Source organism: Brachycentrus maculatus, unplaced genomic scaffold (genome assembly GCF_059751285.1).
Source record: "Brachycentrus maculatus isolate JH-2025_06_01 unplaced genomic scaffold, ASM5975128v1 h1tg000202l, whole genome shotgun sequence".
NCBI classification, from domain to species: Eukaryota; Metazoa; Arthropoda; class Insecta; order Trichoptera; family Brachycentridae; genus Brachycentrus; species Brachycentrus maculatus.
This window is the reverse complement of record NW_028280953.1, coordinates 1,556,937-1,582,317: the sequence shown is the minus strand read 5'-3', so window position 1 is coordinate 1,582,317 and position 25,381 is coordinate 1,556,937. Positions and strand designations below refer to the sequence as shown.

At 34.4% G+C, this 25,381-nt stretch overlaps 1 protein-coding gene across 5 annotated transcripts in view; it reads left to right on the top strand.

Annotated features, from left to right (window-relative positions):
- The window catches only part of sick (sickie), a 377,677-nt gene that overhangs the window by 223,873 nt on the left and 128,423 nt on the right, over nucleotides 1–25,381 (top strand). For 4 of the 5 annotated variants that reach the window (XM_088263668.1, XM_088263666.1, XM_088263669.1 and 1 more), the window contains 5 exons: nucleotides 3,058–3,178; nucleotides 3,627–5,552; nucleotides 21,333–21,459; nucleotides 23,039–23,131; nucleotides 24,898–25,032. In XM_088263668.1, coding sequence (XP_088119794.1) covers nucleotides 3,058–3,178; nucleotides 3,627–5,552; nucleotides 21,333–21,459; nucleotides 23,039–23,131; nucleotides 24,898–25,032 — 2,402 coding nt within the window. The remainder of the gene's footprint in view (nucleotides 1–3,057; nucleotides 3,179–3,626; nucleotides 5,553–21,332; nucleotides 21,460–23,038; nucleotides 23,132–24,897; nucleotides 25,033–25,381) is intronic. The other variant, XM_088263667.1, reaches the window with a different exon arrangement.

Genomic DNA, 25,381 nt, shown 5'->3' with positions numbered 1-25,381 from the left:
AAATTATAATTATTCCTCGTCATTCTGTTTTATTAATAAGAGAGTGCAATTGATATTTGAATAATAAAGATAAATTCTTCAGTCTTAAAACATTTTGTTTATAATTTGCGATAATTATTTTATCACAGTATGACTGTGATTTGTTTTTATAACCTATTATTAAATGTTGCGTCATTCGTTTCGCTGAAACTCGCGATATTATTGACCGAGAAATTATAATGTTTTGTATATTTTTATATTAAATAAAAAAAATTACACATTTTCATTTATCCTTTATATAATGTGCATTTTGATTATGACCAAAATCTCGACTGTCCAAACTTAAACACAGTAAAGTAAAATTTCTTTTGTAGTACGTTTTTTTATTACGAATTAATTTACAACATTTTGAGTGTGTCCAAATACTTGTTCACAAAATCAGGATTATCTCCAATTACATGAGTCATTTTCTTATTATTTTTTGACATCCCATCAAAGATGAAGAAGAATATGGAAGTCTGGGTATTTACGAGACTGACCGTGATCGGTTAAGTGATCACTTTACACACGTGTAACATTCACCAATTCTACCCGCTATTGACAACCACACTACTCAAATTCTTTGAAGGTCTATGTTTATGTTCTACATATCGCTCACTCCTTTCGAGAACGTCATAAATAAAAAAAACTTGATTTTTCAGGAGAACGTTTTTAATGTTTAAAAATATAACACAATGTATTAAAAATAAATATCAAGCCACTTATTGAACTTTTTATTGTGGAACAGATCTTTTTAGGTAAAACTTGAAGGTTTTTTCTCCGTTTGAAAATATTTAGTTTATTTAAAAAAAATAATTAAACAATTAATACCTTTTCTTCAAAATGCAAAAACAACATTTTCTGCCCTGTAGCGGGTAAATATTAATTTAAAAATATGCCTTTTTTGCTGGGATATAGTTCATTTTTTGGGCATTCCAAAAACATGCACAACTGAAAATTGACGATTTTTGACTTATGACGTTCTTGAAAGGAGTGAGCGATATGTGAAGTTATATGTATACGATCCAATTTTGAAACACTGTACAAGAATCACTAGAATTTTCACTAGTGACATCTATTGGTGAGACGAAGAAGTTTTTTTTTTATTGAGCAGAAACTCTTGTATTTGTATGTGAAGTCTGAATCCTGGATTATAATCACACACATGAGAAACGCCAGAAAATATCGTCATTTTATTATTTTAGCTTTAACGATATGATAAACTCACATAATTGGAGATAATCCAGATTTGTTAATAAGTATTTGGACACACTCAAAACGTTGTTCTTATATCGCTCACTCCTTTCAAGAACGTCATAAATCAAAAATCGTCATTTTTCAGTTGTGCGTGTTTTCGGAATGCCCAAAAAATGTACTATATCCCAGCAAAAGAGGCATATTTTTAACTTAATATTTACCCGCTACAGGGCAGAAAATGTTGTTCTTGCATTTTAAAGAAAATGTATTGTTTAATTATTTTTTTAAATAAACTTACTATTTTTCAAATGGAGAAAAAACCTTCAGGTTTTACCTAAAAAGATCTGTTGGACAGTAAAAAGTTTAATAAGTGGCCTGATATTTATTTTTAATACATTGTATTATATTTTTAAACTTTAAAAACGTTCTCCTGAAAAATCAAGTTTTTTTATTTATGTCGTTCTTGAAAGGAGTGAGCGATATGTGTATCATCTCCACGTCTTCCACATTCATGCATCATATAGGCAGTATATAAGCAGTGCCTATATAACAATTCCATATAGGCATCGCCTATATGGAATTGTATAGGCACTGCTTATATAATTATACAAAATTATTTGTTTCATCGTATTACAATTTAAAAATTTATTGAACTTGGAAATACGATTGTTTGATTGAACAGGTATCTATACCGAGAGTCCATTGCATTCTTTGAAGATTGAAGTGTGAGATGAAAACTGATGCTTTTCATGGAAGCCAGGAACAATGACCTTAACGTCTGAAATAGCTTGCAGATGCCTGGAGTATTATAACACATGTGCTCCTAAATTGTAATCAATTCTTGAAACTCGCAGGATGGTGTTTAAGTACCGTGCACTCGATATTTACCTTTATGTACTCGGATCAACACGTGTTTGTAAGATAAATCTTATTATTTTATGACATCTCGTCAAAGATGAAGAAGAATATGGAAGTCTGGGCATTTACGGGGCTGACGACCGTCATAGGCTGGTCACTTTACACGCGTGTCCAATTCTACCCATTATTGACAACCACTTGAATTTCTATAGACAAATTCTTGGAAGTTCTATATATATGAACCAATTTTGAAACATTGTTCTTGAATCACTAGAACTTCATTAGAGACATCTATTGGTGAGATGAACAGAAGCTTTTTATTGAGCAGAAACTTTTATATTAGTATGTGAGGTCCGAATCCTGGATTATAATCACACACATGAGAAACGCCAGAAAATATATTATTTATTGATTCGGCATTAACTTTGTGGAATGACATGATTATTTTATTAAAATTAAACACCTGAATATACCAGTTTAATGAGTTTTATTTTTATTTACGACTAGTTCCGAAAACGACAGATGTTTTCATCTTCTGGTACAAATTAAAACTGAAAATGTCATTTTTATTTTTATTGTTTAAGCTTATAATTTGACCATAAAATTTGTAATTTGATAATTAGAAAATTTATTTCAACATGTTGTACAGTAACTTTTAGTTATGTGTATGATGAAATATAAAAAAATAAATAATGATTCAATAAAAGAATTTTCTTTATTATCGTGAAGAACCACTGCCTCATCAGCATGCAACAGGTGAAAAACAGTAAGGCTGATTCTAGTGGACAGGTTAGGAGTTGGAATAATCGTCAGATATCTTTGAGAAGATGCATGTATATGGAAGAGATGAAGAATGGTTACATAGACAGAGTGTTGTATGGTTCTATCCCTTTGCCAATAAATGATTTGTGGATGTGGACCAGATGAGTAATGATCAGTAGTTGGAAAGATGGTGTTGTCTTATTTTTTGGTACTTTTTTGCAGGAAGCAATGGTACAATCAAAGGATCTGCTGTATCAGCCAGCTCCAGTAGATCAAGCAGTCCTGGAGGCAACTCTAGGCCCAACAACCTTCATGGGATAGTGCATCAAAACAATACTCACGGGTAAGAAAATTAATTATGGTTCACAAACAATGAAAAACATATTACATGAAATGAAATACAGTGCAATACAAATCGTTTAAAGAACACAATAAACATACAAAAATAAGTTTATTGTGTTCTTATCCAAAAAAACAAGAAGTAAAAATTAAAAACAAAATTAAACTAAGCTACATAATTAAGGTGAAAAATTCAAGACTCTATTTTAATTCGATTTCACCAATCTGGTATTAGACCTCATGTATTTTTCAATGCCATCATTCAAAATGTTGATCAAAAGTCAGCAATTAATCTCCTTATTTCCAATTTGTTAATATTAAATATTCTAGCCGCTCCCTACAATATTTCTTACATCAATCAATTCCAATCAAATTCAACTAAACCTCTCAACTCTCCTCAACTCTCTGCTCAAATTATTTAACCAGTTCTTGATGTGAGTGTGTTGTTACAGGTCTCGTCCAAACTCATCATTGCTAGCTCCAGGAAGTAAGATCCCATCGAGTCCGTACTCCACGCAGCCCGTTTCTCCAGTACCCACTCCGCCTCCTCATCAGAACCAAAATGCTCCAACAAAGCACTCCATGCTAGACAAGCTCAAACTCTTCAAAGACAAGTCTTCGAGCGACAGGCACAAGAATAACTCAGTCATATCAAAAAGGACCAGCTCTTCCAGCGGATTCTCGTCAGCCAAAAGCGAGAGATCCGACTCTAGTCTAAGTCTGAACGAATCTCATAACTTGAATTCTGCCCAATATATCAAGGGGCAGAATCCAGCGAGCAAACAGCCTCCGCAAACGGATGTTTTATTAGTTAAAGACCAGAAAGTTTCTGGAAAAAATGTTAAATCAAAATTGGCGCCTTCTAAAACACAGAAAGACGGTACGTTGAGTAAACCACAAAAGTCAGAGAAGTCTTCCAAAAATAGCCCCAAACTCCAAGTCAAAGAAAAAGAATCGAAAATAGCTCCGCCAAAACCTAATTCTAATAGCAAGATGGTTCTTATCGAGGACGTCAAGAGTTCTAAAATCTCAATGAAACCGCAAGATACGAAAATATCGAGGTTGTCTGGAAGTCAAATGAAGCTTTGTAATGACGTCAAGTCACAAAATCCGAGTGAGCAAAGTTCTATCAAAGTACAGTCTTCCAGTGATCCTAAAGCGGTTCCAGGTATACAAGCTCCAAAGACGTGTCCAACAGTAAATGGACTACCCACCTCAAATTCAAGTGGCTCTTTTTCCAATCCTAATGCACCCGCACAAGTCCCAAATAATACCGGGATACCTAAGCCAACCGCTGCTGTTAAAGGCACATCGAAAATCCCAAAAGATGAAAAAGCTGCACTCGGTTTGGGAAAATCACCAAATAACGGTGCGTCTCAGTTGAGTCCCAGTCAAAGTAACTCAACTCTCATGACCAATTCCACAAATTCTACAACGCCACTGCCTTTCAACAGGGAACTTTCAAGTCTCACCAAAGAAAATTGTCAGAAACAGACACTGGTGGTTTCACCGATGCCCAATTCGTACTCTGACAGCAATCCAGCATCCACAGTAGTGTTGAATCCGGCCATATCGTCACAGATGTCCGAGAGCTCCAATTCCAACTCCACCCATAGTGCTTCGACTGGACCTCATTCAAATTCAAGCGACAGCAGCGTCATATATAGACCATCAAGCGAATCAGGCTCAGAAATGTCTAAGATCAGACATAATCCAGTCATTCCAAACAGAAAAATAGACCCGTCAGCTTTATTTATAACGGACTCAATCCCAGAAAAAGTATCAAGCAAAAACGATACAAAAAACAAAGCCTTGTTTAGTGACGATGATATGGAAATCAAAATGAACAGGGAAAGAGCGATGGCGAAAGAAGCCATGGATAGAAACGTGAATCGTGCAAGGGTTTGCGACAGTCCAAACCATGGGAGAGATAATTCCTTAGGTGATGAAGATAATCCGTCAATGAACGTTTTACCGATGCGGCCTCTGCTTAGAGGCTACAACAGTCACCTGACTCTTCCTGCGAGATCTGGTCCAGTGAATAAAACCACTGCTCAAGGCGGATTCCCTCATCACGCGAACACAGTGAAAGCTAACTTCGGAAGAGAGAATGCTAATATGAACTTCAGAAATGGGCAATATGGTGGATACGCCAGCTCGGAGTACTGTGACGTGGAGATCGCGGCTGGATACATGTCTGATGGGGACTGTATGAGGAGATTGGGGAATGCTGAGATGGAAAGAGAGAGAGAAAGAGTCCGGGCAAGAGCTGGTGATATGATGGATGGCTACCTGTCTGAAGGAGGAGCTTCTCTGTATGCTAGAAGGATGCAGCACGCCTACCAACCGGGTCATGGGATGCCGCAATTCGACGAAAGGTAGGAGTTTTTGCGCAACTTTGTAATGCTATTTTTTGTACAGCATCAAACCTTTTTTCTGTCTGTATATCATTGTGAACAAGAGTTTTTTCATTAATTGATTTGGCTTCTTTTTCTCCGTCTTATTCCTCACTGCTAAGGGTTGTGACCCTTGTGGAAGCAATTGATTTGGCAGCAACTATAAAGCTATCCATTTTAATATAAGTTTTACTTGGTGAATACCATTGCTTCGTAAAATCTATTGTGACACGTATTTCATACACCGTATGTGACGCTAAGTTTAAATTTTAAAGCTGTGTCCTTAGGACGTTTAAGGATGAAGATGGGGTAGGAGTTGTTCCTTATTTTTCATCAGTGGGAACATTGACAATAGGGGAAATGCTTTAGTTATTGTCATGTTGATAATTATGAGTTCATTGTTATTTATTCATACTGTTAATAACGGGCTTATTATTATTTATATTTTTATGAATTTCTACTGTTTCAAAATGTCGCAGTTTATGACTTTTCGTATCGATATTTTTTTTATGATTTCTACACCTTTTTTACCCTGTATATACAAAATGTCCGCCTCAGTAGTGTAATGGTCAGCACGCTCGGCTACCATACTGGAGGTCCCGGGTTCGACTCCCAAGAGGGGGGTCACATAAATATTAGTGATTTTTTTACTGTAATATTTATTCAATATAACCCTGGACTGGTACCTGAAGCGGAGGGCTGATCACCTTTCCTTCATGTGTTAATGATCAAGATAACACTGCGTTTATAGTTTATATGATGCAGTGCCCTATGCACCATAGGGTGCGGATAAGGGTTTGAATGAATATACAAGATCATCGAAAAATAATGCCAACATTTTAAATAACTGACATACAAACAATTAAAGGTAATTCAGCGGTTTTTGATATTAAAATGTGCGGAAAAAGATTTAAAAAATTATAACTCAGTATAATGATATGTTTCGATGTATGTGACGTTCGTCGCTCTGCACATGTCTAGCCTGTAGTCTACTTCTCGCCACGTACGTGCAATCATTTCAAGAGTAACTGTCGAGATAGGAGCAGAAATTCGTTCATCAAAACATACTAGCTTATGTTTTTTTCCGCATATTTTAAGATCAAAACCATTGAATTACCTCAAACAGGTTTTTTATGACAGTTATTTAAAATGTTGGCATTATTTTAGTTATTTAAAATGTTGGCATTATTCCTGGTTCCAACTCTAATGTATGGAAGTGAAACATGGAGTTGGCAAAAGAAGGATGAAAGTAGACTGAATGCAGTCGAAATGCAATCTCTCAGAAGAATGTGTAACAAAACGATGTGTGATAGATGTGCGAATAGTGAAATAAGGAAGGAATGCAAAGCTGAGATAAGCATTATCGATAAAATTAAGAAAGGTGTGTTGAGATGGTTTGGACATGTAGAACGAATGAGTGAGGAAAGAACGGTAAAACAAATTTATGAGGCGAATGCTAGCGGGAAAAGAAGCAGAGGAAGACCGAGAAAAACATGGCACGATCAGGTATGCCAAATACTTGACAGTGGTCAGGTTAGGAGTCGTAACAATCGGCGGGTATGTATGAGGAGATGCATGAACGTGGAAGAGGCGAAGAATATTTGCAAGGACAGAGTGGTGTGGCGCTCTATTCTCTCTGCCTACCCCTGCGGGGAAGCGGCGTGATGGTTAGTTAGTTAGTTAGTTTATTATTTTTCAATGGCTCTGTTTTGGTCGTATCAGTAATACGAGTGGATTTTTCATTTATCGTTGTCGAATCTACAAATATGGGGCGCTGAAGGCCTTCCAAGCTAGATTGATTCCTAAAAATATCTCTTGGAACTAATTCCTATAATCCTATAGCGCTGGAACTCGAATGTCGTACGTCTAACAAACAATCCACGCATGCCATAAATTTTAATTTGTATATATTTTTTGTCCGCCTCCGTAGTGTAATGGTCAGCACGCTCGGCTACCGTTCTGGAGGTCTCGGGTTCGATTCCCAAGGGGGGTAAAATAAATATAAGTGATTTTTTCACTGTAATATTTATTCAATATTACCATGGACTGGTACCTGAAGCGGAGGGCTGATCACCTTTCCTTCATGTGTAAACGATCAAGATAACACTGCGTTTATATGACACAGTGCCCTATGCACCATTGGGGTGCGGATAAGGGTTTTATTATTATTATTATTATTATATTTTTTTAGACCGACCAATACATTATACAGATGTGGTAGTCTCTGATCAGATAAAAAATATTTATATTTCTTTTATTTATGTATTATTTTGTGACATCTCAACATAGATGAAGAAGAATATGGAAGTCTGGGCACTAACGGGGCTTACGACCGTCAAAATCTGGTTGAAGTGGTCACTTTACACACTCGTAATATTCACCAATTCTACCCACGATTGACAACCACACTACTCAAATTCTTGGAAGTTCTATATATAAACATTGTACAAGAATCGCTAGAATTTTCACTAGTGACATCTATTGGTGAGATGAAGAAGCCTTTTTTATTTAGCAGAAACTCTTATATTAGTATGTGAAGTCTGAATCTTGGATTATAATCACATACATGAGAAATGCCAGAGAATATCCTTATTTTATTATTATAGCTTTAATAATTTTTTATTTTTTTGTTTATTTTTGGCAAAGCACCCAATTTTGGGTGATATTAAACTATTGCTAATGTAGAAAAATCGCGATGTATGCTTTGAGCATTGAGTATGTATAAGAGTATACATATGTACATCAGTGTTTATATTATCATTTATGAAAAATGAAAGTACCGAGTTTTATGATATTTAAACCATCGCTTTGAAGCGCTTTTATGGGGGTGTTAGCGACGCGATACCTATGGGGTGAGTTTCTGTAATTCAATATTTCTATTCAAGGGCACGCGTGGAACACGTACTCACGTACGTACCACCAAACCACCGGGGTCGAACTCCGAACCGACCCGTATCGTCTTTCTACACGCTAACCTCTGAGCCAATCTCGGGGATAAAGGTAGAGCCACCCTTCACCGTCATATCGCCGCCATATAAAAAAATACGATTTTTTTTTAATAAAGTTCGTTATGCATATTTTTATTTTATTTCTTCAGTTAACTTATATTACATTTAATACAAACTATCATTTACACTGAATATTATTTACATCATATATATTTAAATATTCTTTTAGTACACATTAAATTTCGTTTTACATTCTTTCAAACTCTTTTCTTCATTCTTCATACATTCAGGCATCTCATCATACATTTTTAAAGCCTTATACATAATAAAAAAAAATTGCGATTCCGTTTTTATTTTTTTTAATGGCAGTCTTTTTTATCTTCGTTTCTAGTTACACGGTTATGATTTTTATTCATTTAAAACTACTTATGTCATTCTTTAAATATTTAGTATTGTTTCGGCATTTACTTTGTGGTAAGACTTGATATTAATAAAGAAAACATTTGTTTTTTTACCACTTGACTTTATTTTACGACGACTAGTTCTGAAGCTAAGTTTCCATCTTCAGGTCTAAATTTATACAGTTTACATTTAGACCTGAAGACGGAAGCATAGCTTCCGAACCTAGTGGTCATAAAATAAAACTATGTGTTTTCTTCAATAATATATTACATCCTAATCGTAAAATAATTCAAAATAAAATTAGTTCGCAACGACAAAAAATACAATCGATGATATGATATTGTACCCTTAGTAAGCTGTAGGATACAGGAAGATTGTGCAAGATGAAAGAAATTCCGTAAGGAAGTGTAAAGAAGATAGGGGAACGTAGAGTATTGTGGTAGGTACTGGGGGTGAAAATTCATTATCTGCGTATCGCAGACCCAACCTTTCTTTTTGTTTTTCAAAAACACCTACCTAAATAGGGTAAACTGACAGTATACAACGGACTCCTGGTTCCAACCCTATTGTATTACAAATCACATTACAACAATCGAATCATAATCATCCAAGAATTAACAATAAATATGGGAGTACCCAGTCATATATATAATCAAAGGGACAATTCAATCTTGATATATAAACATTTAAAGTTACTTCCGGTACGTAGAATATTGTGGACGAGTATCATCGTTAAACAACAAACTAGACAAAAATATCAAAATCTTCTAGTACACAACCATGATACACGATTTACACACAACGAAGGTTTGATAGTCCCAAGAATTAACAATAAGTATGGGAGTCGAACACTGCAATATATCGTTCCGAACATTTTTAATTTGTTGCCGACAGATGTTAGAGGTCAAAATAAAATATGGAACAAAGGCAAAATAAAGAAATGGGCGAATGATCAAGAGTTAATTTTATGAAAGTTGTAAAATTTTTATATTCTTAATTTTTCTCTTTTTGTGTGTATATTAGGTTAAAATGGTAAAAACAATACAAAATGGATTAAAAAAGAACTCCACCGACAAGACACACAAGGTGGCTTGGTGGGTCTCTGCAAAAAAAATTTTGCAGACATTTGAAAATTTTTGCATGTTTTGGAAAATCGACTTATAGTATTACAATATAGCAGTAAGTACCTACATTATTTCAAATTATAAAAATACATTTACTTTGTAAGTAAATGTAAGTAATACTTACATATTGTAAAAATACACTCACGTAAAAAATACAAAAATACACTTCCTTGAATTTGCCAATGTGAATATATATGTACCTTACCTACATATTTATTTCAATCCATCTTAACGATTAGATTTATTCCAGGGTTTACTTTGTGAACCTTCCCCATGCGACAGGAGTAATTTAATCGCATGCCCCATTGGAGTCGGAGACGTTGAATGATCCCATACGTTCCGAATTTACTCGGTAAACTTTGAACTTACGTGAACTTTGAAAATGAAGAATAGGGGCATCACTAGTGGTTGGCTCATTTAGCTACCTCGCTGGAGGTCCCAGGTTCGATTCACAGAGGATTGAAAATAAATCAAAGAGTTTTTTTTTTCACTTTTACATATCGCTCACTCCTTTCAAGAACGTCATAAATCAAAAAACCTGATTTTTCAGGAGAACGTTTTTAAACGTCATTGATTTTATTAGCTATACAATTCTAATTGACAGTTTTAACATGTGCAGCAATAATTTATGTGTCACAATATTAATTTTTTATGTGTTTTCGTTAATAAAATACAACTTAATAGACTCAAAAAATCTGTGTTTGATTTAAAAATTAATGTAAAAAAAATATTTAAAAAATATTGGACACTTTAAAGCAGGGGGCGTAAACGACGCTAATTTTATATTTGCCAGGAATCGTCTTTTTGCTATCATAATTTTTACGATAGCTTAGTATTCTAGGGTCGAATAATTCGTTATTATTTATTTCGGTTTTCTAATTCGATGACCCATGTCTTAAAGAAACAACAAAAGGTCTGGGTTGAATCGCGAAACATTGAGTAAGAAAATAAGTTAGTGAAATAAAATATCAGTAATTCCGTTTTATATTATACGATAAGGGAGGTTTCACCCCCGTTAGAACAAGGCAGCTGCATTTAATGTACCCTTAATGCCAATCTGTTGTTTATTTATTTGCGTTTCCGTATTTCTATTTCGAGTGCCGAATATATATACAAGAATAATTAAATATTGACTTGGTATTAGCTTCGTGGGACAGCAGGATGTTTTAAATATAAAAATAAAATTAAGTATCTAAAAATATTTGCTCACAAATCTTGGTTTCTCCATGCAAGAGTTATTTTTATATTTTGACATATCAACATTTCTCACTTCAAACCCTTATCCGCACCCCAATGGTGCATAGGACACTGCATCATATAAACACAGTGTTATCTTGGTCGTTAACACATAAAGGAAAGAGCCTTCCGCTTGCCAGTCCAGAGTAATATTAAATAAATTATTTACAACATTTTGAGTGTGTCCAAATACTTTTCCCCAAAATCTGGATTATCTCCAATTACAGGAGTTATTTTCAAATTATTTTTTGACATCTCATCAAAGATGAAGAAGAATATGGAAATCTGGGCATTTACGGGGCTGACGACCGTCATAGGCTGGTTTAAGTGATCACTTTACACACGTGTAACATTCACCAATTCTACCCATTATTGACAACCACATTACTCAAATTCTTGGAAGTTCCATATATATGTATATGAACCGATTTTGAAACATTATTCTTGAATCACTAGAACTTCGCTAGAGACATCTATTGAAAATCCCGTAAATGCCCAGACTTCCATATTCTTCTTCATCTTGAGATGTCAAAAAATAATATTAAATAAATACTATTCTCCCACCCCTTTGAATCGAACCCGGGACCTCCAGAACGGTAGCCGAGCGTGCTGACCATTACTCTACGGAGGTGGATAAACATAACTTCTGTATAAACTCTTGTATACGATACATATACAGTAATATAAACGTCAAAATTTCCAAGAAATGATCCTAGTATATTGGACGAAACTCGATTGCAGGCTATACCGCTGAAAGTTACTCTCTGTCTCACGTTACTGTATTGCATCGTCTCCCTCGCTCCTGAGACATCAGCGCTAAAAGCTTTCGGGTTTTCCTAGTTTCATGCCCCATAAAGGAGGGTATACACAGGGAATGAATTTTTCGTATTTTTCTCAAAATAAAAATGGTTTTTAGTGGATGGGTTAATATATATGTATGATCCAATTTTGAGACATTGTACAAGAATCACTAGAATTTTCAGTAGTGACATCATCTATTGGTGAGGCGAAAAAGCTTTTTACTGAGCATAAACTCTTATATTTGTATGTGAGATACCTACATCTAGAAACTGTTGAAATGCGAATGCTTAGATGGTCAGCTGTTGTGTCCCTTAGAGACAAAATAAACAGTCCACGCATTCGTGGAAGCCTGGCTGTAACAGGCATCAATAGTAAGGTAGAAGAAATGCAATTGAGATGGTATGGGCACATAGAACGCAGAAAACCTGAACATATTGTGTACCAGGCAATCGCCATGGATCTTCTTCGAAAGACATCCAGAGGAAGACCAAATAATTCATGAATGGTGCAGAAAAAAACATGATTCGAAGTCATGACCTAGGTGACGTTTGACGTTGTCCATTACAGAAAACCTACAACCTTATAAATTGAATTGTGTCCCTTAGAGACAAAATAAACAGTTCACGCATTTTTGGAAGCTTGGCTGTAACAGGCATCAATAGTAAGGTAGAGAAAAGGTAATTGAGATGGTATGGGCACATAGAACGCAGAGAACCTGAACATATGTGAATCGCCATAGATCTTCCTCAAAAGACATCTATAGAAATTCATGGACACTGGAGAAATAAAACATGATACAAAGGCATGGCCCAGGCGACGTTGTCCATGACAGAAGGACCTATAACCTGAGAATAATTGAGATCAAGTCAACAGTCCACAAAGACAATAAGTTAAGATGGAGCCAGGAGGAAAAATAAGTATAATAGAGTAAAGTATAGCGTTGATCATTTTTTATTGGCCATTTAGACCAAGTCATAATGCAGCCGTTTTAAAGTTCTTTTAATTAGGTGTTCCGGTCAAACAATGAAGGGTGACATGTGTTCATATCATTTGGAAATAAACACGATATTTTACAGTTTAATTTATGCTAACGAATTTATCCTGAAAAGCCGCCGTGTGAGGCGACCACTTCCCACCCCTATATACAGGGGTGACTTTTACTGGTTTAAGTGGGAAGGGTATATCTGGACGAAACGCGTCTAGCGGTGTGTATGTGAGCCTGTCTCACAAGCTCCAAACGATTATTACTATTTATTTATTTTAATTTTTTCGTTAATCGATTCGGCAGTCACTTTGTGGTAAAATCTAACTAACCATAACGCTGCTTTTCCGCAGGGGTAGGCGGAGAGAATAGAACGCCACTCTGTCTTTGCAAACATTCTCCGCCTCTTCCACGTTCATGCATCTTCTCATATCTACCCTTCGATTATTTTGACTCCTAACCTGACCGCTTTCAAGTATTTAACATACCCGATTAAGTAAAATGTATCTATTTTCAATTTAAGTTTTACTTGGTAAATATCATAATTTGTAATATTATTTAAAGTAGTGGTATTTACCGAGTAAAACTTACATTAAAAAAAGTATATGGAAGTTTGAGTATTTAAAAAAAACTAGATCTTTTTACACACGTGCATCATTCACCATTCTACCCATGACTTGCAACCACACTACTCAAATTTTAGAAACCTCAATATGTACATATCATATAATTGACATGTTTTTTTTAATACGTAAGTTCTCAGCAGCATCTATGGTGGAGTCAAGTAAGCTTTTTATTTAGCAGAGACCTTTATTTAAACGCATCTTGCACACATTCAAATAAGGGTCTTTGCTAAATAAAAATCTTACTCGACTCAATAATGGATGCTGCTGAGAACTCACATATGAAAGAACTTGTCCATTATATGATAAATATTTGGGTTCCAAAAATTAGAGCTGTGTGGTTGCCAATCATGCATTGAATGATGAATGTTACACGTGTTAAAAGTGATCCAACTTTCTTAATACCCAAACTTCCATATTCTTTTTAATTTATGTTTTACTTGGTAAATACCGCTATTTCTAAGAATATTACAAATAGTGGTTTTTACCAAGTAAAACGTAAATTTAAAATGGATAGATTCTACCAAGTGACTGCTGAATCAATTTATGAAAAATTCCATATTTTTCTTCATATGTGTTGAATTGTCAAAAATAAATGTTTTGTCTTACCGGATTCTAGTTGGAATAACATATTTCATGTTTGTTGTTTATTTTCCATGTGCTTGAATCTTTCCCCTAAAAATTTACCTTCTAATACGAGCTTTACCGATGTGAGCGAGCCACAAGTACCGTGCAACCTAACCTAACATTTCGCAAACTCGCGCCGACTTCACGCGGGTGTCTACGGCGGTCATTGTGCTCTCGATTTTCGTATTTACTCTGCAAATAACAACAAAAAACGCGAATCAACGCCTCAAATTCATTCTATAAACGTTTATTCATAATATTAAACATAAATTTCGACCGAAATTAGTCGAAAATCGGGGGAAAAGTGAGGAAACTCGCCGATCGATAGCCCTGACGTGACGTGTTGAATCACCCAAGATGTGGTTTTGTGCATATTGAATCTGTTTTTTTGAAATATTATACAAGTGCAACTTCAAGTTAAAAATACTTAAAATGTAGATTCGAACACAATAAACATCAAGAGCTATCGGACGTAAACTAAATAAACAGTAGTACTATTAAAATACATGTGCAAATTCAAATCAAGTAAATAACAATATGTTATCACTTGCACACACCCGAATCAATAAATACTTTTATTAATACATGCACAGATTAAAACCAGTAAATAATAATAAATTTAATACGTACGTAGTTTCAAACCAATATGTAATATGTGTGCAGATTCAAACCCGTTAAAAACAATAACATTAACACTTGTGCAGTTTCAAACCAGTAAATAATAATAGTTTTAATACTTACGCAGTTTCAAGACAGTTATCATAACAAAAACGTTATTAATTGTGAAGTTTTAAAATGTAAATCATAATATTAATCATACGCAGTTTCAAACCAGTTACCAACAAGAACATTAATACTTATACAGTTTCAAGCCAGTAAATAATTATCATTTTAAAAACTTCGCAGTTTCAAACCGGTAAATAATAACATAAATACTTGTGCAGCTTCAAATCAGTAAATAATAATACTTTATCAATACATTCGCAGTTTCAAACCAATCAATATTATTATATTTAATACGTGTGCAAGTAAAGAACTATAAAATTAATACTAGCGCAACTTCAAACAGTAAATAATAATAAAATTAATACTTGCCCAGTTTCAAACCAGTAAATAATAATAAAATCAATACATACTCATAAACCAATAATTAATACGTCTGCAGTTTCAAGCGAGTCAACAACAGTAACATTGATACTTGGCCAGCTTCAAACCAGTAAATAATAATAATCAATATAAAATCAACATAAAAACATATTAAATTTACTGAGTAATCAGTAAAAATATTATTCTAAGCGCTGTTTTGAAAAATTATAGCAGGATGTGCGTATTTTTTGATGATGCAGTAAGCCTGAAGACTGCTTTTCAGCTGGTTCTGATCGTATATGTCACCATTTTAATTTACTTCATACTAAACAGATTTAAAAACGTCTATACTAATCAATTCTAAATGTTATGTATGTGATCTCCCCTAATACTGTAATATTATACTTAGTAATATTTATAATCATAATACTTTGTAATATTTATAAAATTTAAATATTAATTAAGCTTACGTAACCTCAATGCCTTCGCGTAGTGTCTTACTGTGAAAACCGCCGCTTTGCGTTTTTTGTGAATTTATTATCGAGCTTTTAATCGTCGTCTTCCGTTTTTTTTGACGATTTTTCACGTCAAATTTTGGATCTCTGCTGTTGAGAATAGCACCGATTTATCCACAGCCAGCCGAATGAGAGGTATGCATTTTTATTTATTTATTTTTTATTTTTAAAGGCTATTTTCTTTTATGTGATTCAACTAAGGCTACAGCAAAGAAAACCTTGACAACCCCTTATAAACCAAATATTTTAAAATTTATAAAAATAAAAAATAAAACTCAAAGTTTGTTTTAAGGGTGTTCTCTCAAATATATAATTCAGTACGCGACCGGCTGCGCGAGGAGCTACACGTGTAATAATTGTTTCAGAAAATATATTTTTATAATTTTTTAATACTTTTTACCTTTCAATAACGCCTTTCTTTTCTTAACCATATATTTATTTCATGAGATGAAATTATTGATATTGCATGAGAAAAAAAACTGATTTTATAGTTTAAATAGCAAAAATAATAAATTTACAATATGTTTAAAGTGATCACTTAAACCAGCCCATGACAGATCGTAAGCCATGTAAATACCGAGACTTCCACATTCTTCTCCATGTATCTCGAGATGTCAAAATCTAAAAATAACAACTCCCCGAGTGGAGAAACCAAGATTTGTGGACAAGAATTTGGACACACCAAAATGTTGTGAACACTCGTATGCATGTGTCCAGTGGCGTGCACAGAGTTTTTAATCAGTAAAATACGCACTGGTTGTGTTTCTATATGAATCGCGAGTAATCCAAGGTAGGCACTGCTTTTCTGCCTATATGGAATGCACGCCTCTGTATCTGTCCATATCACTCACTCCTTTCAACAACGTCAAATATCAAAAATCATAAATTCTCAGCTGTGCATGTTTTCGGAATGCCCAGAAATGTACTATATCCCAGCAAAACCGGCATATTTTCAACTTAATATTTACCCGCTACAGGGCTGAAAGTGTTGTTTTTGCATTTTGAAGAAAAGGTATTGTTTAATTATTTTCTTAAATATACTAAATATTTTTTAAATGGAGAAAAAACATTCAGGTTTTACCTAAACAGATCTGTTTCCCAGTAAAAAGTTCAATAAGTGGCTTCATATTTATTTGTAATACATTTTATTTCGATCTCCTGAAAATCAAGTTTTTTGATACATGACTTTGTTGAAAGTAGTGAACGATATGTGTTTTTAAAAGTAAATTCAGCTCTAAGTTTAATAGCGGGTATTTTATTCAGTCCAAAAGCTTTGAATAACAGGGATTTCATTATATTTTTAAACTTTAAAAACGATCTCCTGAAAAATCAAGTTTTTTTTATATATGACGTTGTTGAAAGGAGTGAGCGATATGTGACACCTGAGCTGCTAACAAGACAAGGTTGAGTACATACTAGGAACAAAACATTATCCAATATATTTTTTTATTACTCAAAAAATTCATAGTACCATAGTAAAAAGAAAAACATGTTTCTCAATCAATGGAGAAATCGACCTTGGTTCCAGACTGCAGGCTCCGTCTTCTAGGGGTGTTGTGCCCTTTGGGAACCATTAATCTTCCCTTCCACCCTGTTTTCATTTCCTCCCTTCTAGACCTATCTACTTTATTATCTTCTCGCCTAAGCTATCTTGAAGGAAACTCGGGAGAAAATTTTACGATCGGCTCTATCAATCTAACCTAATCATTTCTATCAAAACCAAGTATATTTTAATTTATTTTCTACTAGCCAAATCTACGTATTTTACCCTATTCTGTGTAAACTTGTTTATTTTTTATCTTATTATTATTTGTTTTTAATTAATGTTTAACTCAGTAAATACCACTATTTCTTAAAATCTACTGTGACACGTGTTTCGATGTATTCCGCATCATTTTCAAACACCGTATGATGCGGAATGCATCGAAACACGTGTCACAGTAGATTTTAAAAAATAGTGGTATTTACTAAGTAAAACATTAATTAAAAATGGACAGATTTTACCACAAAGTGACTGCCGAATCAATTAATGAAATTATTACTATTTCACCTAGTATATTTTGACATATTTATTCTATCATAACCTAGTCTATTTTATCCTGTTTCACATTAACCAATTCTATTTGATCCTATTCTATCTTAGCCTAGTTACCTATATTTTTAATTAATGTTTTACTTAGTAAATACCACTATTTATATTTTTATAAATACTGGTACAGTGAAACCTGTTAGATTGAATACCACTAGTGCAATGAAAAAAACGTTCAATGTAAGGAGGTGTTCAATTTAACAGGTAAATAAAAAATTATAGAAAAAAAAAATTATGCCAATACAAGTCAATTTTTTATTAAATTTAAATGGAAATATTTATTGTTTCTTTGAGAAAAAATTTATACTTTTTTATCAATAACCAAAGGTGAAAGAATAAAAAAAAGGAAAGGGGGACAACGAATTTACCAATATTTAGCTTATGTAAAATTATTTAATGTTCATTCTAACAGTGTGTAATTATCAACATTTTGAGTGTGTCCAAATACTTGTTCACAAAATCTGGATTTTCTCCAATTACAGGAGTTACTCTCATATTATTTTTTGACATCTCATCAAAGATGAAGAAGAATATGGAAGTCTGGGCATTTACTGGGCTGACGACCGTCATAGGCTGGTTTAAGTGATCACTTTACACAGTGTAACATTCACCAATTCTACCCATTATTGACAACCACACTACTCAAATTGTTGGAAGTTCTATATATATGAACCAATTTAGAAACCTTGTTCATGAATCACTAGAACTTCACTAGAGACATCTATTGGTGAGATGTAAAGAAGCTTTTTACTAAGCAGAAACTCTTATATTAGTATGTGAGATCCGAATCCTGGATTATAATCACACACATGAGAAACGCCAGAAAATACCATTTTCATTTTTATTATTAAGCTTATAATTTGACCAGATAATTTATTTTCAACATTTTGAGTGTGTCCAAATACTTGTTCACAAAATCTGGATTATCTCCAATTACAGGAGTTACTCTCATATTATTTTTTGACATGTCATCAAAGATGAAGAAGAATATGGAAGTCTGGGCATTTACGGGGCTGACTACAATATTAGAATTAGATTAGAATTGGTGAATGTTACACGTGTGTAAAGTGATCACTTAAACCAACCTATGACGGTCGTCAGCCCCGTAAATGCCCAGACTTCCATATTCTTCTTCATCTTTGATGAGATGTCAAAAAAAATTAGTGTGTAATTAAATGATAAATACTATTTTTAATGTTCAATGTTCAAAGTATAAAGGTTTTCATTCAGAAAAGGTGAATTAGTGAGAAAATATATGTGTGTGTGTTCAATGTATATAATGTAGAAAGGTGTTCATTCAGAGATGGTGTTCAATCTAACAGGTTTCACTGTATTTACTAAGTAAAACATTAATTAAAAATGGATAGAATTTACAACAAAGTGACTGCCGAATCAATTAATGAAACCTATATTTTATGCTATTCTATGGTAACCTAGTATTTTTCACCCTATGATATTATATCCTTGAATATTTTGTCCTATTTTATCTTCGGCTGTCCAAATTTAAAACACAGTAAGGGACATTTTTTGCAGTAGTTTTTTTTTTGCATTTATGTACTAAGTAGACTCTACTTAGTCCAAAAATGCAAAAAAAACCTACTACAAAAAAAATGACCCTTACTGTGTTTTAAATTTGGACAGCCGTCTTAACCTAGTATCTGTCTACCCTTGTGGAAAAGCGATGGTTAGCTAGTAAGTTAGGTAGTTAGTTAGAAGATTTAACCTGTAGAACATTTCGCTCACTCCTTTCAAGAACGTCATAAATCAAAAATCGTCAATTTTCAGTCCCTTTACAACAGATACAATTATTTTTTTTACAAGAGATTTTCAGTCCCTTTACAATAAAAAAACAACGAACGCAAAATGGCATCAGTCCCTTTACAACAGCTGGTAAATTTTACCCTTAATGCTAAACGCCTTTCTCGCTCAAACGTGAGGCTACAGGGCGTCTAGGTACATGCCAAGGCGGTTTAGTGATGAGTCAGGCAAAACTTCGAAGGGCGTATTGAAGAAATAAAGGGTGACTCTATTCTAATTAGAATACATAGCTCCTACCTGTTGGACAATGTGAAACTAATACGAAAGCGACATTACACATCTTTTCCCATACTGAGGTGACCAGATCTAAAACTGAAGGAATAACAAATCGCTCACTCCTTTCAAGAACGTCATAAATAAAAAAAACTTGATTTTTCAGGAGAACGTTTTTAAAGTTAATAATATAATACAATGTATTAAATATAAATATCAGGTCACTTATTGAACTTTTTATTGTGCAACAAATCTTTTTAGGTAAAACCTGAAGGTTTTTTTCTCCATTTCAACAACATTCATCCACAACACTTTCTGCCCTGTAGCGGGTAAATATTAAGTTTAAAATATGCCGCTTTTGCTGGGATATAGTACATTTGTGGGCATTCCGAAAACATGCTCAACTGAAAATTGTCGATTTTTGATTTATGACGTTCATGAAAGGAGTGAGCGACGTCTGGGTTTTCCGACTTATATATCTATAACTCTATATAACTCTTGGTTGTTCCTAAACTGCTTTCTTACTTTAACTTGTATTTTTAAAACTTTATTTTCAAATCTTTCCTTGTATTCTAAAATTTCATTACCATACAAATCTCGTAAATTAGCGTGCTTTTTAAATACCCAATTACGTATGAAGCTTTTCTTTGCTAGTTGAAATAAATTGCGCCTGTAGGTAGGCAATTTTAATAACATCGCTTGCACCTGGCGCCTGGCGCTAGGCAATCCACCTCCCATAAGGAATGTTACAGTCGAGTCCGTTTAGTTGGGCCGACGCCGGTTAATTGGGGCAGCTGCTTATTCGGACCATATATCATGGTCCAAACTACTACTGATCCTTATCCGCACCCAATAGTGCATAGGGCACTGCATCAAATTCGTGCAATGTTGATTTAATTGTTTATTATATGAAGGTTAAGTCCCGCGTTTCATATACCAACCCGGGGTAATATTAAATTAATATAGAGTAAAAAATACTTATATTTATTTTTCTCACATGGGAATCGAACCGATACCTTCAGCACGCTAGTCAAATGTGATAACCACTACACTATTGAGGCGGACAAGATCCAAAACCAAACTAAAAAATAATTATCAAGATTTTTATCATAAGAATAACATCATAAGAAGATTACAGAAGTCTCAGCATTTACAAGGCTTTCGACCTGTCGTTGGCTAATTAAAGTGACCACTTTTCACAAGTGTAACATTCACCATTCACCCACGATTTAAAACCACACATCAAATTACAGTTTTTTTTAATATTTTTAGTTAATAATATTTCTTTGTTATTCCAGGGCTCGCCTGTCGTCCCAGAGGAACGTCGGCTCGCCCGGAGGACCCATGGAGCCGCAGTACCGGCCCGCGCCCCAAAGGGCCAAGAAGGCCGAAGCTGGACAACAGACTGATGCTACTAACTACAAGGTATCTAACTTTACCTTCAACCTATCCTCCTAACAGAGTGTGCAAGAAGGTTTGCAGTTGACAAAAATTGATGAGGCAATATGAAATAAAGATCTATCAGATTTAGTACACAACGAAGTCCCGGTTCCAACTCTAATGTATGGAAGTGAAACATGAAGTTGGCAAAAGAAGGATGAAAGTAGACTGAATGCAGCCGAAATGCCATCTCTCAGAAGAATGTGCGACAAAACGATGTATGATAGATGTTCGAATAGTAAAATAAGGAAGCAATGCAAAGCTGAGATAAGCATTATTGATAAAATTAAGAAAGGTGTGTTGAGATGGTTTGGACATGTGGAACGTATGAGTGAAGAAAGAACGGTTAAACAAATTTATGAGGCGAATGTAATTGGGAAAAGGAGCAGAGGAAGACCGAGAAAAACATGGCACGATCAGGTATGCCAAATACTTGAAAGTGGTCAGGTTAGGAGTCGTAATAATCGGCGGGTATGTATGAGGAGATGCATGAACGTGGAAGAGGCGAAGAATGTTTGCAAAGACAGAATGGTGTGGCGCTCTATTCTCTCTGCCTACCCCTGGGGAGAAACGGCGTGATGGTTAGTTAGTTAGTTAGATTTAGTGGTGTCTTATTTAGAAAATATGACAAGACGAAAAAGACACATAAATGAGCTGTGACAAATCTTGATTGATTGCTTTTTGACAACATCCTTTGAAACATTGGGCCACACGAGCTAAAGTACTCTCTTATGGTAGAGAAAGTCCAAAAGAAGTTTCTGAGGTATCTCTACATGAGAGAGTACAGCTATTATCCTTGGCTCTACCCGACCCAGTTTCTCCAGGGTATGCTTGGCTACAATAGTTTAGAGACTAGAAGGAATGTGTATTTGATTACGCATTTTAATCCATTGTTGCGCGGTATGATCGATAATCCTGAATTTATCCGGAACATTGGTCTGTATGTTCCTGATAGTTACCTAAGACAGCGTCGGCATAGATTGTTTCACATTTCTATACACAGGACCAACCTGCCGATGGTTAGGCCTGTAGGAAGAGCTACCGCTGTGTCGAACAATATCTCATCTGTTCCATGTGTCTGAAGCAGTTTTCCAAAGCAGGATTCTTCTACACCTTTAGCTATAGTTCTTGCATATATTTTATTTTAATTTTTTTTTAATGTATACGATTTAAATTTTTTATAGTTTGTAATGTATAAATTAATTGAAATGAATAAATTGAAAATTGAATTTTTTTATTGAAATTGGGTTGGATCCAGGACTCCATTGTGCGCTGCCAGTTTAGCTAAATAACACCTAAGTGGATCTAATTCCAGAATTTATGTACAAAGATTTGTAGATAATCAAAATATTGTGAATCAGTTTAACGCATGAAAGCACCAAGTCATCTAGTAAGTTTGTCAGTTCCTTAATTGGGAGTCTGCAATCTTGCAATATCATCTTAATTAATCCGAAAGTTTTGACAGTTATAATTAGAAATAGACCCCGGGGAAGTGTTTTAATTATGGACCAATTAATCTTCATTGTTGGGCCGGCCATTTGTATCAATCTTGGTGTTGTTGCAGGTTCTAAACCCCACTAATGGACACGGGTCCAAGAATGGTGACAGCCAGTGGAAGAAGTACACCGATTCGCCGGGGGTAGGAAGCCCAGTTCAGGTGATTCATTCATTCGATAGATCTAGAACAAGAGTGGCCAACCCGCGGCCCGCGGTCATGTACGATGAATATATTTTTTAATATCGGGTCCTTCAGAATATATTTTAAATCATATTTAAGTTATTACAGCCAATCAAGTTTCTGTAATTACATGAAATGCATATCCCTCACTCCTTTCAAGAACGTCATAAATCAAAAATCTTCAATTTTCAGTTTTGCATGTTTTCGGAATGCCCAAAAAATGTACTATATCCCAGCAGAAGAGGCATATTTTAAACTTAATATTTACTCGCTACAGGGCAGAAAATGTTGTTTTTGCATTTTGAAGAAAAGGTATTGTTTAATTATTTTTTTAAATATACTAAATATTTTTCAAATGGAGAACAAACCTTCAGATTTTACCTAAAAAGACCTGTTGCACAGTAAAAAGTTCAATAAGTGGCTTGATATTTATTTTTAATACATTGTTTATATTTTTAAACTTTAAAAACGTTCTCCTGAAAAATCAAGTTATTTTTAATGACGTTCTTGAAAGGAGTGAACGATATATTCTGGTGAATAGAAACTCAAGTCTCGCACTGAGTGACCATTGATAAATTGGTTTTATTTAAAATAAAATTGGTAATATTGTTTGATTTATGTGTCCTAATTCATAATTTTGATTCTTAAAATTGTTAGCAATGTTTATTACTATAGGGATACATTTTTTGTTGGTTCAACATGTGTTTTCTTCTCACATCTGTTCGTAGTAATATTTATTTTTTACAATTACCCTGATTGTACTTTCTGATTACCTCTGCATTCAAATTATTTATAATACTTACAAAAAAATCAATAAGTATGAAATTATTTGATTTAAAAAAAAAATTATACTGTCTGTATGCGGCCCTTGGGAAAATTTAAGGTCACAATGGGGCCCGGGGTGCAATTTGGGTTGGCCAAGTCTGATCTAGAAATTCTTTTCCATCTTAGTCCTCAATACTGAAGGTTGTGACTAGAGATGAAATGGATATCTGGTATTTATCCGGCCTATCCGGCCTTGTTTTACTATCCAGCCAGATACCGGATAGTTAATTTTATTATTGAATGAATGCAATCAATGCTACTCTTCATATTATGTATAATACTTAACAGCGCAATGACTGGTCCCGCGTTTAATAAAAAATGCAAGTACCATCAAAAAAATAAAAAGAAAACCTTACTAGTACATTTAAAAAAGACGCTATTAAGCGTTTTCCGCAAACAATGCGTTAAAAACATTCAAAAATATAAATAAAGAGAAATAAATAAAAAAAACGCTTTTAATCGTTTCCCGCTAACAATTTAAATTTTTTTTAATTATATGTATTACGGCTCTTTAGGCATAGTCTGTGTTGAGCCAAAATACTCACATGTTAATACAATATTATTATTCTTTTTTTTTTTTTTTAATAGATTTTATACATTACATACAATAGATACAATAACAATGTACAGTAGAAAGGTTTTACAATAAAATAATTACAAATATTAATGACCATTTTTAACAATGTGTTAAAAACGTTCATTGGCATGAAACGTTCAGTTTCATCATACAAGTCCATTGACTGCATGCTACCTTGGAGCATTGGAGCGAGATCAAAAACGATACAGTCCATTGTGTGACGCAAGGTTCGTTGTGTGAGTCGCGTAATGAGTGAACGGAAAGTTAGTTTTACGCAAAATTCGCTTCCAGCATCACTGTATTATCTTTTGTCCATTTGACGTTCAACTTGGATTGTTCCCAGGCTGGCGGTCCGCCGAGTCCACTGTCGGGAAGGAGACGCGCGGGGGGCAGTTCTAGCGGCAGCTCTAGGAGCAAGCAGCCCGAGAGGATGAGCGCTGCACAGCAACTGCAGACCACGGCGCCGCCACCTCACCAGGTAACCCGAGCTCAGAGCTGCGCTCCTGATACCAGTCCGGGGTGAATCAGGAATTTTTAATTACCTAACGTCCAAGTGACTCTGAAATCTAGCTACGGCTTACGCAACACCGCTTATCATGACCCTACTCAGGCTTCAACTTTTTAAGTTTCATAGCCTATGCCTACTCGTGAGTGGATTTACTCTTTATGTTTAAAGTTTATGTAATTTCATGTGATTCATGAGTGATAATTCTAGGCAAAAACACTCGTTATCTCACTAGAGGCATGTGTTAATACATTTCATTGATTCTAAGTTAGCAGTGAAGTTACTTAGGTGTATAATTTTAATTATTGATTTTACTCAGGCA